This window comes from Podarcis melisellensis (assembly GCF_964234715.1).
Source record: "Podarcis melisellensis genome assembly, chromosome: 8".
NCBI lineage: Eukaryota > Metazoa > Chordata > Lepidosauria > Squamata > Lacertidae > Podarcis > Podarcis melisellensis.
Genome location: NC_138540.1, coordinates 18,056,625 through 18,069,926, shown reverse-complemented (window position 1 = coordinate 18,069,926; position 13,302 = coordinate 18,056,625). Strand labels below are relative to the sequence as shown.

The 13,302-nt window shown below is 47.2% G+C and overlaps 1 protein-coding gene and 1 long non-coding RNA gene across 4 annotated transcripts in view; one reads left to right on the top strand and one right to left on the bottom strand.

Moving 5' to 3' along the window:
* The window catches only part of LOC309377010, a 182,052-nt gene that overhangs the window by 52,254 nt on the left and 116,496 nt on the right, over positions 1–13,302 (top strand). The gene's annotated exons all lie outside the window — the stretch shown is intronic.
* The window catches only part of CLSTN1 (calsyntenin 1), a 58,434-nt gene continuing 46,258 nt past the window's right edge, over positions 1,127–13,302 (bottom strand). For all 3 annotated transcript variants that reach the window (XM_081923531.1, XM_081923533.1, XM_081923532.1), the window contains 8 exons: positions 12,627–12,784; positions 10,796–10,944; positions 9,173–9,399; positions 8,354–8,524; positions 6,726–6,871; positions 5,802–5,940; positions 4,549–4,733; positions 1,127–2,771 (listed from right to left, as the gene is read on the bottom strand). In XM_081923531.1, coding sequence (XP_081779657.1) covers positions 2,574–2,771; positions 4,549–4,733; positions 5,802–5,940; positions 6,726–6,871; positions 8,354–8,524; positions 9,173–9,399; positions 10,796–10,944; positions 12,627–12,784 — 1,373 coding nt within the window. In that variant the 3' untranslated portion in view covers positions 1,127–2,573. The remainder of the gene's footprint in view (positions 2,772–4,548; positions 4,734–5,801; positions 5,941–6,725; positions 6,872–8,353; positions 8,525–9,172; positions 9,400–10,795; positions 10,945–12,626; positions 12,785–13,302) is intronic.

Here is a 13,302-nt window from a genome sequence, read left to right as displayed (position 1 = left end):
AAGTTGTTTGGGGCTTAGCCTTTCCCTATTGTCAGGTCCACCCTATTGTAAAAGGCACTCCAGAGAGACTTGCCTCTAACTTAGGGATGGGGACTCTGCCCCTGCAGACACAGCTCCCATCATCCCTGACCACTGGTCATGCTGGCTGTGGGGCAGGAGCCCAGCAACATCGGGAGTGCTGCAAGGTCCCCATCCCTACGCAAAAACAAACCCTGCTGCTAGGTAGTAAGAGATTAAAAATGCCAGGTCCAGAAGCATCTTGCAGGAAGCTGCCTTATCCCAAGCCAGCCATCTAGCTCAGTAATATCTGTACTGACTGGCAGTGCCTTCCCAGGACTTTCAGGAGGGACATCCCTAGCTCTACCTGGAGATGCCACAGGGGATTGAAGCTGCAGCCCTTCTGCATTCAAGGCAGACACTCTACCAATGAGGGGAGGTCTCACTCTATTTCCTCACTGCTGTCTCCAACCACCTGGATCAAGCCCTCCGCCTCCCCACAAACAGACATCCCAGCAACCAACATTCTCCCCCGGCCCTGCTGAATCCAATGCTCAAACTCCAAAAACTGCAATGCAGCCAGATTTTTTCCCCCTCATGCAAAGCAGCCGGTCAGAACTTGGCTCACCTTAGCAGGCAACCCACACAACAAATAAAAGCTTCAGCAGAACACCCCTTCAGGGGAATAAATCAATTGTAAAAGCAATAAACTCGAGGCTCTCTCAAGGAATAGTAATTTTTAAAAAGTTAAACCAGAGGAGAGGGAGGACCACATGCCTAATGAAAAGCCCAGCACTCACCACTGCCATCGGGGTCATAACTTGCTTTTCGGAAAACCACTCTGGTCCCTTCCAAATTCAGGCAAAACATTTTACTGGGCATGGTCTTCCCACCGACAACCCCCTGCCCCGTCTCCAAACCTTGTGGACTAAACTGCTTAATTAAAGAGTATTCACAAGGTCACCACTGGGAATAGCTTATGCCCTAGTTTTGACGGAAAGGTAGCGCATATGTTCAGTGTAAACAACGACCGAAAGAGAACGGAAGCTTAATAAAAAGAGACCCAACATCCCCACGTTAATTGTACCAAAGGAGCTACAGGGAATGGACAGGAGTGTTTGTTTAAAAAAAAAAAAACAGGAATGATGCCAGCAAGGAAAGTCGACCTGACCTCCTCCTCTCCAAAATGTATATTCAAGTTCACGACTTAAGACAGGCAGCCAAGACAGAAGCACCCTTCCTGCGACACTGTCCTTCTACAATCAACCGAGCCACCCGCGTGACTAGTAGTGTGCAACCCAGAGAGAGCACCAGGCCCAAGTGGTCCAACTGGGCTGTCTCCCTTTGTGCAAAAGAAATTGTGTGATCTGGCCAGCCCACCTTACTGTCCCTAAAACTGAAACAGACCAGGACCCAGAATGCAAGAGGCAGGACAGTTGGACCCAGAAAAAAAGGGGGGTCCATGAAGATGCCTTCATGGTCAAATCATTTTTTGCAACCCCCCTCCCACAACAATAAAATATAAAAAAATAAAAAGGGGAGAAACCCATCAGTAGAGTTGTGCCAGAGAGAAGATGGCAGTCTAATCCAATGCCATTGGATCATCGTTAGCTTTTCCTCTACACTAATTAAACTTGCCCCATGCTGCTGCTGCAGGAATTTTTTTGGGGGAGGAAAACCCAAAACCTTATTATTACATCATGCGGCATGATTTTTGATTTTAAAACCCTAGCATGGCTTGTGTCCCCCCTCCCCCCTTTCCCCGTTTTCACTACCACAAATGACGTAATTACATAATTCCAAGATTATTTACAAAATATTAAAAAGTCTGTTAAATCTTCTAACATAGTTAACCTCATTCTGCCACTTTACACATGCACTAGAGTTCAGGAGGAGGAAAAGAAATGCATTTAAAAAGAAGAAGAAGAAGAATCACAGGGATGTAACAAGCCACAAAATAATAATAATAATAAAAATGATAATAATAAATCCGACCCAAAAGTTTTAAAAAAGTTAATCTTTTTGTGAGAGAAGGATCCTGGCATCATCATCATTATTATTATTATTTTACACTCAACCACCCCAACAAGAAAGCATGAGAAACGACGCCAGAAGCCTAGTGCCAGACCAAAAATAAGATTAAAAAAACCTCAAAATCATGGTCTAGCGTGTGCAATGACTAGAGGGCTGGTCACGTCCCTTAAATGAGATGACACAAGGAGTGTGTGTGTGTGTGAGTGAAAGAGACAGATAGCACAAGGCAGTTCCTTGCAGAGTAGAAATAAAAATAATCCAGTCATTGTGAGGTGAGGGAGAAATAGGTACTAAATAAATTTCTAGAGGTGCGAGATTTTGATTGGCGAGATTAGCCAGGAAAGAAGAGACAGGACACCAGGACAGAGGGTCTAGGGAGGGGGGTGGTGGTCAGCTCTGGGGGCCTAAGCGACTCTGTTCACGCCATGGATTCTCAGGAGCGATGGAGTGGTTTTGCCGCGGAGTCTTCTAGGGCAGAAGAACAAAGGAGAGAGACAGAGAGACAGACAGAGAGAGACATACAACAGCGGAGGGAGCTGGGATCAATAGGTGAGCGTGGAGTCATCCCATTCTAGCTGCTGCTGCCTGTTCACGTTCTGCTGGTCCTCTTCCCGCTCCCCCTCCTCTTCGTCACTGCTCTCGGACTCAGCGCTGGTGATGTCGTCCTCCTCCTCCCCATCCTCGCTCTCCTCCTCCTCTTCTTCCTCCTCCTCCTCGCTGCTGTGCTGGTCCTCGTATGTCTGTGCAAGTAAAACAAAGACCAAAAAAAAGGATGAATGGCATTGCAACCAATGCTAGTTCTACTTGGAGCAGCCCCCACTGACATTAAGAGAGGCCACTGGGCAGGGGTTGTTTTTTAAGGAACAGTGCTCTGCTTGTTTGCTATCTGTGTTTTAACAGATTTACCTTTTATACCATTTGAATCCTATTAGAGAATGATTACATTTCAACTTACTGCCTTTTGTATGATTCTAGCTTTTTGAATTTTATCTGAATTGTTTCAGTTTGTGAATGCTGCCTTTAGTCCCAGTCAGGGAGGAAAGGCAGGAGATAAATAAGTACAGTAATAATAATAAAAAACTAGTCATACCTTGGGTTGAATGTGCTTCAGGTTGAGCGCTTTCGGGTTGCGCTCCGCGGCAACTTGGAAGTAACGAAATGCGTTACTTTCGGGTTTCACCGCTCATGCATGTGCAGACGGTCAAAATGACGTCACGCGCCTGCGCAGGAGCGGTGAATCGCGACATGCACATGCGCAGACGCGGGTTGCATTCGCTTCTGGATGCGAATGGGGCTCTGGAACGGATCCCGTTCGTATCCAGAGGTACCACTGTACTTAGTTCAATTAGATTCAAGGGGTATATTCGGAGTAGATGTTTAGTCGAATATGACATAATGCAAGGCACCTTCTGTTGCAACTTTTAAATGCCTACTGAAAACTTGTCTATTCTGCTAGGCTTAGGCAGGCAATGAAGAAGCCATATTTCCACAATAGTTAATTGATGCCTGTTTTAAACTTTTGCTTTCACGCGTTTTTGTTGCAATCCACTTTGATAAATATTTTTTTTTTACTGAAAGAGTGGTAAATACTTTATAAACGGGTAAGAAGGGCCATGCTGTTCTCACAAATGGGAAGCCCACAAGCAATGACCCATTGTGATGTTGTTGTTTTACTTCTGAGGCTTTCTACCCAAGTCCTTTCTTCTACCAGTCTCCTCTGGCTTGCTCTTCTCCACACAGGCAGAAAATACAAGCCCATGACTCCAGCCGAAGGCCAACGCAGCTCCAAATGCAGGCAGGGTGGTGCACCTCTCCTACAGAGTTCAGCAACAGGCAATCTCTTGTCCAGGGGAAGGAGAGAGCAGTTGAGTTCCAGAGTCTGGTCAGCCCAAGTAGATGTTTCATGCTGGCCAGAAGCCAGGGATGTTCAGGTAGAGAACGAGCTGAGGGGCACTTTTGGAAAGTTCAGTTGGCTCAGGATACAGCAGTCTTGTGTTTGAGAGACGTCAATTGCTGGTGTGTTTGCCTGTACAACTTCCAAGAGCTGGCTCCCTTTAGATTGCATCCCATTCAGGGATAAAGGCACTCGGGGAGAGCCAGTGAGGGGTGTGGCTTGGGAAGAGTGCTGAGGACCAGCCAGAGAGGCCTGGAGGTCCGAATGATGTCCCTACCACCACCACCCTTTTCAAATCAATTAGTGAAGGGTGAAATGCTTCATGAACTTTAGCATCAGGCCCGCCTCTCACATACAGGGCCTTTAAAGTAAAGCCAGAGGAAGATGCTGGAGCGCTGGTGGCAGAGGAATGCCAATGATGGTGAGATAAGGGTGGGCTCCCTTGGAGGGCTGGATGTAGAAGCTCAGCAGGCACGATGCAAACTTTGGACCACCTATTGAAGAACGAAGCCCCAGAGGAATCTGTACCCTGCCCTCTTGGATAAAGTGCAAGAGCGAAAGGAGGGGGAAGAGGAAGGGAGGGAACCCACACAGAGAAACCCACAACACCGCACAAGCCTTACCTCCATGGGGTTGACAGTAATGGTCAAGGCTGAGTCGTCCCAGTCCATCTCGTTCTCCTTCCCAGAATCCTGGTCCCGCATTGTCTGCTGGTGGGCAGCTCTGATCCGGAACACGCCCAGGATGATCATGAATACTAGGAAGCTGACGCAGACCACAATCACAACAGTGGCAGTGCTTGGGACCACTAGGAGAGGGTAGGAAGACGGAGGCAGATTGCAGTTAGATAGTAACAGAAGAGGAAGAAGCAGGCAGCACATGCCATGTACTTCCTTACCCAGAGTGGTGAGGAGATCAGGGGAATTTTTCTAGGACTACACAGGATTTTTTTGGAGAAGGAAGTACTAGAGAATCACACTATGTGCATGATACGGGAAACCCCCCACCCCCCAAATGCTGCTTGCTCAGTTTGCATGTTTATCACACGTAGTTACAAAAAGGTATACTAGCTCCCAAGCAACTGTACAGTCAACTCATCTACATTTCTGAAGCATAAGCTGCTCCTAACTGCTTCACTCCAACTTCCAAGGCTAATGGTTCTCATTGAGGCCCAGCCTCATGACAAGGCTGCTAAGGGGCAGACGTCAAAAGGTGTCTGGAACCCACAGTCTCTGGTTATGAATGCCCATCCCGGGCTCCCTTCACTGGTTTATGAATTATTCTGCCAGCCTCTTCCTGATTCTCCATTATTGAAACTGCCAAACAAATTGTGCTCTTGTTCACAGATGGCAGAGAAAGCTTAGTTCAGCTAATCTGATGCCCTCTGGATCTTTTGGGACTACAATTCCCATCAGCTTCCCCCACCCCTGGGGCTGATGAAGGCTGTGCTAAGTGTGTTGGGGCCAAGGAATGCCCACAAGTAACTCCATACAGTGTAACCTTTCAGTGAAATCCCAACATCAGGCTTGGCAATCATTTAAAAAAGGAAAGAAAGAGCTCCCTCTTTCCCGAGAGCTCAAGGAGAAACAGGCTGTAATTCCTTTTTTCTTTTTTAAAATAAACTAAGGCTACTTTTAAAGAAATCTAGCAGGCTATCTGTGCCTCATAGGAAGACTTGAATTTCATATCCCCCAAGACATTAAGTGCTGCTCGGATGCAATTAGACTGATATATCAGCCACCTCTGGGAAGAGAGCCAGAGATCTGCCTCTCCTAAGTGGCAAAAGAGCCTCTCTGAAGAGGATTTTATCTGAGTGGGTTGGAGGGGGCAGAGCAGTTGTCAAAGGAGGTTCATCCAAGGCAGGACGAGCCCTTACCTGAAAATCCTGGGTGAGGGCTAGCCAGGTTGTGGCCAGAGAGGTCGACAAAGGAATGGTGGACGGGCTGTACAAACTGAGGTTGCGCTGCAATGTGGCTGGCATGGTCCACAGGGTTGGCGGTGTGGATCACGTTTACCTGGTGAAACAAAAGACAGGCAAGTGGGAAGAGAAAAAGGAAAAATAAATTTGGGATTAGCTGAGTGAGAACTAGCCCCCTCATTTCCGCATCCAGTTTTCTACATACACCCGACTCATAATAGTAGGACCCAGTAGGGTCACCCAATGAAGCAGAATGGTGGAAAATTGAGGACCAAAGGAAGGACTTTGTGGATCTGACAAACTCACAAGGAAAGATTTCAATGGCTATGAGCCACAAGGACTATGAGGGCTAACTCCCATTATTGGAAGGAGGATGCCCCTTAAGGCCAGTTTTTGGAAATCGCAAGTGGGGAGAGCACTGCCAATATAGGCCTTCGGTAGGCTACCGTGGGACCAAGCTAGTAGAGCGGGTGGACCTTTGGCCAGACCCATCAGCAAGGCTCTTTTCATGTTCTGCTGTAATCCTACAGAAAGGATCCACTATAATTTTCTGTACGGCAGCTAGATGCTTCATAAAATGAGCATCACCAGGGCTGCGACAACTGTTTCAATTGACTAAAAAGGTGTTTCTGAATCAGTTAGCAGCTTCTTTTTTAAAAAAGGATAAAAACCATTACTGACAAAATGTCACGTTAAGGGGCACCCTCTCCTTGCAGATGGACTAGCAATTGGACTCTGCGTGAGGCAGCTTTATATTTCAACTTGTGATGCACATTAGCTCTCTCTGTGGCATTAGCTGGTGTTTCAGCTAATGGGCCCAGTTCCTCAATACACCCCTAGGAGTCCCTGTAGACCTCCTGAATCCAACATTTGCTGACGTACCTCCACTTTAAATTCATTGCTGACGTAGCGCCCATTCAGCTCCGAACATACCAGCTTGAACTTGCGGTCAAACAGAGACACTGCGTGCCAATTGCGGTAGCGAATCAAGTGCAAAACCTCCTCATAGCTGGCCATAGTATCAACCCCTAGAGGTAACACAAAATGTTGGTGAGGGCACTGGGATGGGGGCAGCTGTCTCTCATTTATATGAAAGTTGCATTTTTATACAAAACATCCAAACTGCTACCTAAGTACCCCCACCCCACCTGAAATGTAGCCCCCAATACTGGTTACAGCAGAAATCTGTCAAGAACATGAAAAATATTCTGGGGAGGTAAAAATACCAATATAAAACCTTCAGCTACATAAGGCGCCTTAAACATTCTATATTGCATGTTAATTGAGATGAAGGATTTACATTATTGTCTTTAATAAATTATGGTTTAAGAAATATTTTTAATAAATTAATGGAATAAACGAGGAAGTATTCCATTAAGCATAGTTTCCTGTTTAACCCGAACTGGGAAAGTATAGCAAATTATGGTTAATGGGTTGAAAACAAGCCAAGACAGTAAGCTGTGGTTTGACGTTGCATGTTCCAAAGCTGTTGAACCACAGTGTTCCGGATCAAATGAAAAGGGGAACCACAGAGAATAGCATGCTTCCTGGCTTGTTTGCAGCAGGGTTGAGGAACCTGTGGCTCTCTAGATGTTACTGGACTTGGACCCTGATTCCTGCCATGCTGGCAGGGGCTGATGGGAGCTGGGAGTCCAACAACATCTGGAGGTTCACAGGCTTCTCCATCCCTGGTGCGAAAGGGGTCCACAGAACTGCCCTTTGACATATCAGAATCATATGCCTATCTAACCAGTACCAATGCTTTAAACATCCCAGCTAAGTGGAGAGGAAGAGGGGACAGGAACTCCATGTCTGGCCTAACAAAAATGTCCCCTGCTCTTATTCTGTGGCGATTCTTGTGGCACTTGAATGCTGCCATTAAGGCAGAGCTGTCTTGGCTGATGAACAAGTGAGACACTATGCATTATCTCCAACTAAGTCTAGACCCCTTGAAATTAATGGAGCCAAGTGAGTTGAACACATTGATTTCAATGGGTCCACTCTAAGCAGGACTGACACTGGATACAGCCCACTGTTTCTCTGATGAGAGATCAAGCCACCTTTAAGAGGAAGCATGGATGCCTTATTCTTGCTCTCACACAAGAGGAACAAAGCACAAAGACACCTTTGTAAGAGAATGGAGGAGCTTAATTTTGCCTACAAATTCTCCTGAAAACCAAAGACCAGTTCCAAAGGTTTATGCAAACTTGTGGATCACTTAATAAGAATGTGTTTTGCAGATGTATATTGTTAAATGTTTATGTACAGGAATACAGGTTTTCATAATGTATTTTTGAGGGGACCTCCGGGGAAATGTAAATAACATTTTAAAAAGGCTTGCTTTCAGTTTTGTAAATACCAGCCAGCTCAGAAAATGGTTTATCACTGTGACTTTAAACTGAAATATATTTAAGACTTTAAGTCATCTCTTGGTATCTCTGGGGTCTTTGCCTTATTAATGCAATTAGGATTTCAAGCACATTCAGGTACAGAGGAAGAAAGTGCAATACCGGTAATGATCATGCCCAGGTTGGAAGTGCTCATCTCCATCCCCTTCTGCTGCAGCCGGACCATGTCGACCTCCAAGCTCTCTTGCTCCTGGCTGAGCTCATCACCAACCACCGTAACCTCGCAGGTATCCAAGTTGTGCATGATCTCCTCAGACACCAGTGATTCTTGGACTGCAAAGGAGGGGGAGGAGGAGAAGCTCAGGAGGGCAGGAAAACACACAGAGAGTCTTCGTTGCTTCCAAGCTTTTGCCAGGCACAGGGCTCACCCATTTGCCTAAGGGCTTGCTTCCGGACTAGACCCTTGAATGTTTCGTACATTAGGAAGCTGCCTTAGACTGAGTCCCATCAAGCCACTGGCCCCATCAAGCTTAGTATTGCCTGTGTGACTGACACTGGCGCTCTAGGACTTCAGTCTCTACTAGCCCTTCCTGGAGATGCTAGGAAAGGAACACAGGATCTTCCGCATGCAAAGCAGATGCTCTACCACTGAGCCTCGGCCCTTCCTTTAAGACATAGGAGGTGCCTTACACTTATCAGTCCATTGATCCATCTAGCTCAGTTCTGCCTGCACTGACCAGCAGCAGCTTCCCAGAGTTTCAAAGTCAAGGAATCTTTCCCAGTCCTACCTGGAAGAGCCATTGCCCCTTCCGCCCAACATTTCCCCCACCTTGTCTCTACTACTCTCTGCCACCCCCATCCCAGCCTCTCCCCCAAATCCAAGGTTTTCTGATAATCCCTCGAAACAGGGGCTGTATCAGACCCTGCCCCCAGGCCACTAGCCCATGTATGTGTTGCACAAGCTAGGTGAGTGGGCTTTACCTGTGGGGTCCTCATCTCCCTCCCCCTCCGGCTCAACCTCCCGCGTGATGGTGCTGATGATGCGAAGCTCAGGGAAAAGGGAGACCCCTTCGGGGCTCTCAAACTCCGAAGCTGAGCGGGCAAAGTGGTTGATGCCACTCAGGCTGATCTTGGGCTCTTCAGGCTGCAGGACCATGATGTAGCCGTCCACAAAGGGGATGGCGATGCAAGCTTCATCGTTGGAACACCTGCCAAAAAAAGGGGGGGAAAGGTGCCATCAATGCCGGAAAGAAAGCGGTAGGTATTCCAGGAGGACAAGGCACACAGCACAGGACTAACTGTAAGAAAGAGGGCCTGTCTGAAATGTGGGCAGTGATCATCTTAGAAACCACACATCAGCTCTGCCTCTGCCCCTGAGCTGTCTCTATGCCAGATGGCGGTTATAACTACTATATAAGAATTGGTGCCTGAGTTTGCTTTTTCCTCTCCTCTCTCCCTGTCCCTTTAGTGTCACGCTCTGCAGATTGGAAGCCTGCAGGCAAGGACTATCTTGTTTTAATTAACTGTAGGTAAGCCATGGTTTGGATAGAGAGTGGGGCACAAATGCTCTAAATAAAGATAAAACACATGGGCACATTCAGAGGGTTCTCCTCTTAAGGACAGGGTGTGTGTGCCAGGCCCAAATAACAAGAGTGCAGCATCCTCCATTATGGAACGTCTTCATTCTCTGCTCAGTGGTGGCTCCTCATCTGTGGAATGCTATCCCCAGGAAGATACGCCTGGTACCATCCCTTATGTGCTTTCAGTTGCTTGGCAAATATATTTTATCCTCCCCCCCATGCCTCTGGACCTCAGTTTGGGAGGGTGGAGTATGTTTAGGGGATCCTCTTATTCCCCTCATCTTTTCAATAGGGCAGGCAGAGTTGGGTCTGCCTTTTATGCATGCTGCTAGCAAGTAATTTGGGTTGTTTTTGTTTGCTTCCACAAGATGCTTTGAGTCACTTTTCTGAAAAATTGGTTGGCAGCCGTCTGTCTTGGAAGACAATGGAAGAGTGTTCCTTTGGGGGAGAAGTCAAACTGTTGGAAGGTTGCAGTGCCTGCTTTGGCTGTAGAGACCGATACGGGAGAGACATGTTTTGTTGCAGCTAGGGCAGATGAAGGCATCTGGTTGTGCTGTTGCAGATGCAACACGGCGTTTCTTTTGATAACCATAATAATCTTATCCCTGAGATGTGGAGTCATCTTCAAAACAACTGAGTAGAGTTGGGACCATGAGGGTAATCTAGTCCAACCCCGTCAATGGAATGCTCTCCCCAGGGAAGTTCGCCCGGTGCCTTCATTATACACCTTTAAGCGCCAGGCGAAAACGATCCTTTTTAACCAGTCCTTTGGTTGATCTTATTGACATCCAACACCCTTTTAGAATGTGGCTTGGGGGGGGCAGATGTTACTGGGTTACTGCTTTTGGTTTGATGTTGTGGTCTTGTTGTGAAATGCCCTGAGACCTCCGGGTATAGGGCAGTGTATAAGTTGAATAAATAACAACAACAACAACCCCCTGCAATGCAGGAATCTTTTGTCCAATGTGGGGCTCAAACCCACAACCCCGAGTCTCATATGGCTTGCTCCCAAAGGGAAACTCACTTCACGGTGCTTGTGATCTTGATCCTCCGGATCCCAGGTGTGGGGAACTGGCGGGAGTTTAGGTAGGCGATGTGCTGCATGGCCTTGTCAAACCGGTCAATGTCATCTCCTTCCAAGCTCAACACTGACTGGCTCGGGTTCATGTGGATCTGGAAGATCAGGCAGAGAGAAGAAGTGAGAAGGGGCGGCAGGGGCAGGAAAGAGATCAGACCCAGGAAGTGCTAAAATAAAGCAATTCTGTGACCAAGACTCCTCTGTGAAGAGACAGGAAGGGGGAAAGTAGCTCAGTGGTAGAGCATCTGCTCTGCATGTAGATGGTCCAGTTTCAATCCTAAACATCTCCAGGTAGGACTGGGAGAGACTCCTGCCTGAAATCCTGGAGTGCTGGTCCATCTAGCTCAGTATAGTCCACACTGACTGTGTCCCTGGGTCTTTAGGGAAGGGCCAAAAGTCAGGGATCACAGAACCTGATTCTCCAGGTAGGACTGGGAATGTCCCCGTCTGAAATCCTGGAGAGCTGTTGCCAACCTGTGTGGACATTACTGAGCTAAATGGGACTGATGGTCAGACTCTGTATAAGGCAGCTTCCTCTGTCTCTATGTTTCTTCAACAGTTACTGCTTAAAGAGTAATTTATTAACTGGGATTTGCCTGCCTGCCTGCCCACAATTAGCTTGAAAAGGTAGCAACACAGTAACTGTGGGTGTATTTCACCATCCAAGAAAACATCCTCAGGACCAGGCAGGTTGCTAAATCTCCAGTAATCCATCTAATTCTGCATGCATATTTTCCATGCTGCCGCAACCCCCTTGCCACTGCAAGGTCGCAGTTCTCCATGCCTCAGCAAGTAAAGAGAAGAAAGGTGTATGGGGGCGGGGGAGAATTCTTCTCCCTCAATTTGCTTCTCCCAATACAAGAGAATTCCAAGCAAAATTATGGGATGATTATTAACCCCAGGCACATAGGGAGCCGTTTCAGACCAATGGCTCATCCAGCTCTGTATACACTGACTAGCAGCAGCTCCCCAATAATATGGCAATTAAAACATAATCCGAATGCATCTTCCATATTTATTTAGACCATTTTTACACTGCTTATTATACAAGAAGTGTCTCTAAGTGGTGTACAGAAAACTGAAGCAGCAACAAACATTACAGTAATACACAATACAAGTTAAAAACAAATAGCGTGCAGTGCATGTGCTGTGTGTGAGTGGCAAGTGTGTACCCATGTATGCACTGAACACATCCTTCCTAACCATGCCCAAGGCTTGAACGCAGTCCCTGGGCCAATAGGTTACGTCATTGCTTCTGTATACTGCCTTTCTGCCAAGGGATCCAAGGCCAAAATTAAAATGCTAAAATAAATAGACAGTTTACAATACAGAGCAATCGGGTCCTCTCAGGCTGATTGGTGGCAAAAGCCCCCCCCCATACCCTCCCAATGACAGTCTGAGCATCCTGGATCCTGGCTTCCTGTAGGGCATGCAAGGTTTAAGTAGCCCCAGGGAAGATGGAGGAGTGGTTGCCCTAGCAGCTCAGCTCTGCTTGGAGCGCATGCTATCTGCTCCCTGGCCTTGATTTCCTCCTTTTGGGCACCCCTGCTTTAGAGACACCAGGCGGTGCCAGGACAGACGTCATTCCTGCTCTCATTAGAGAAAGGAGAGGTGTGCGTGTGTGTGTGTGTGTGTGTGTGTGAGAGAGAGAGAGAGAGAGAGAGAGAGAGAGAGAGAGAGAGAGAGAGACACAGACAGACAGACAGACATAACATGTCATCCTAATTGATCTCTGTTCTGCCAATGGATCAAGGGTCCCTCTGCTGCACAAGTTTACCTTCAGGCCTTTGCCAACGCCGTCTGAGGTCTGTAAATCCAGTCCTTCCTTGCAGGTGTAAAGGCAGTCAATCACCTTCTTGTTCTCCAGTTTACCAGAGCGGATCATTAAGCCGGCCAAGTTGCCTCGGAAGAACTGGGCCATGCGGAGCTCTCCACCTTTATGGAGCAAAGGAAGACATCTTGAGCATCATACAAGTTTGCTTCGGGAAGGTGCGTGCGCGCGTTTGTTTAAAGTGCCATCTGTGCTTTTGTTCTTAAAACTGGCATGCGGGTTAGTTTAGTGCCCATTCTTGTGTTAACCTTGCATGTATGTTCAAGCACAAGGGGGGTGGGGTAGAGAACTCAAAAAGAACAAAAGAAGTCCACTCATGCAATAAATATGGCTTTTGAGGCAAGGATGGAATGACCCTACTCAGTGCTGAAGGAAAGTGGTACAATCCTTTGGTCATCACAAACCGGATTTTCTCCTTTAGAAGCAGACTCTTCAAAAGGCCAAGGCTACCTCCGTAGCTTCAGTACAGAAACTGCATCTCCCACTTAAATAAAATATTTACACAACAGTCCATCCAAGTAACAATTGCCACTCAATTAGACACCAGATGTAGGAAGCTACCTCATTCGGAAGCAGTTTCCTTCTACTGAACATGAGAAGCTGCCTCATACTGACTTGGAAA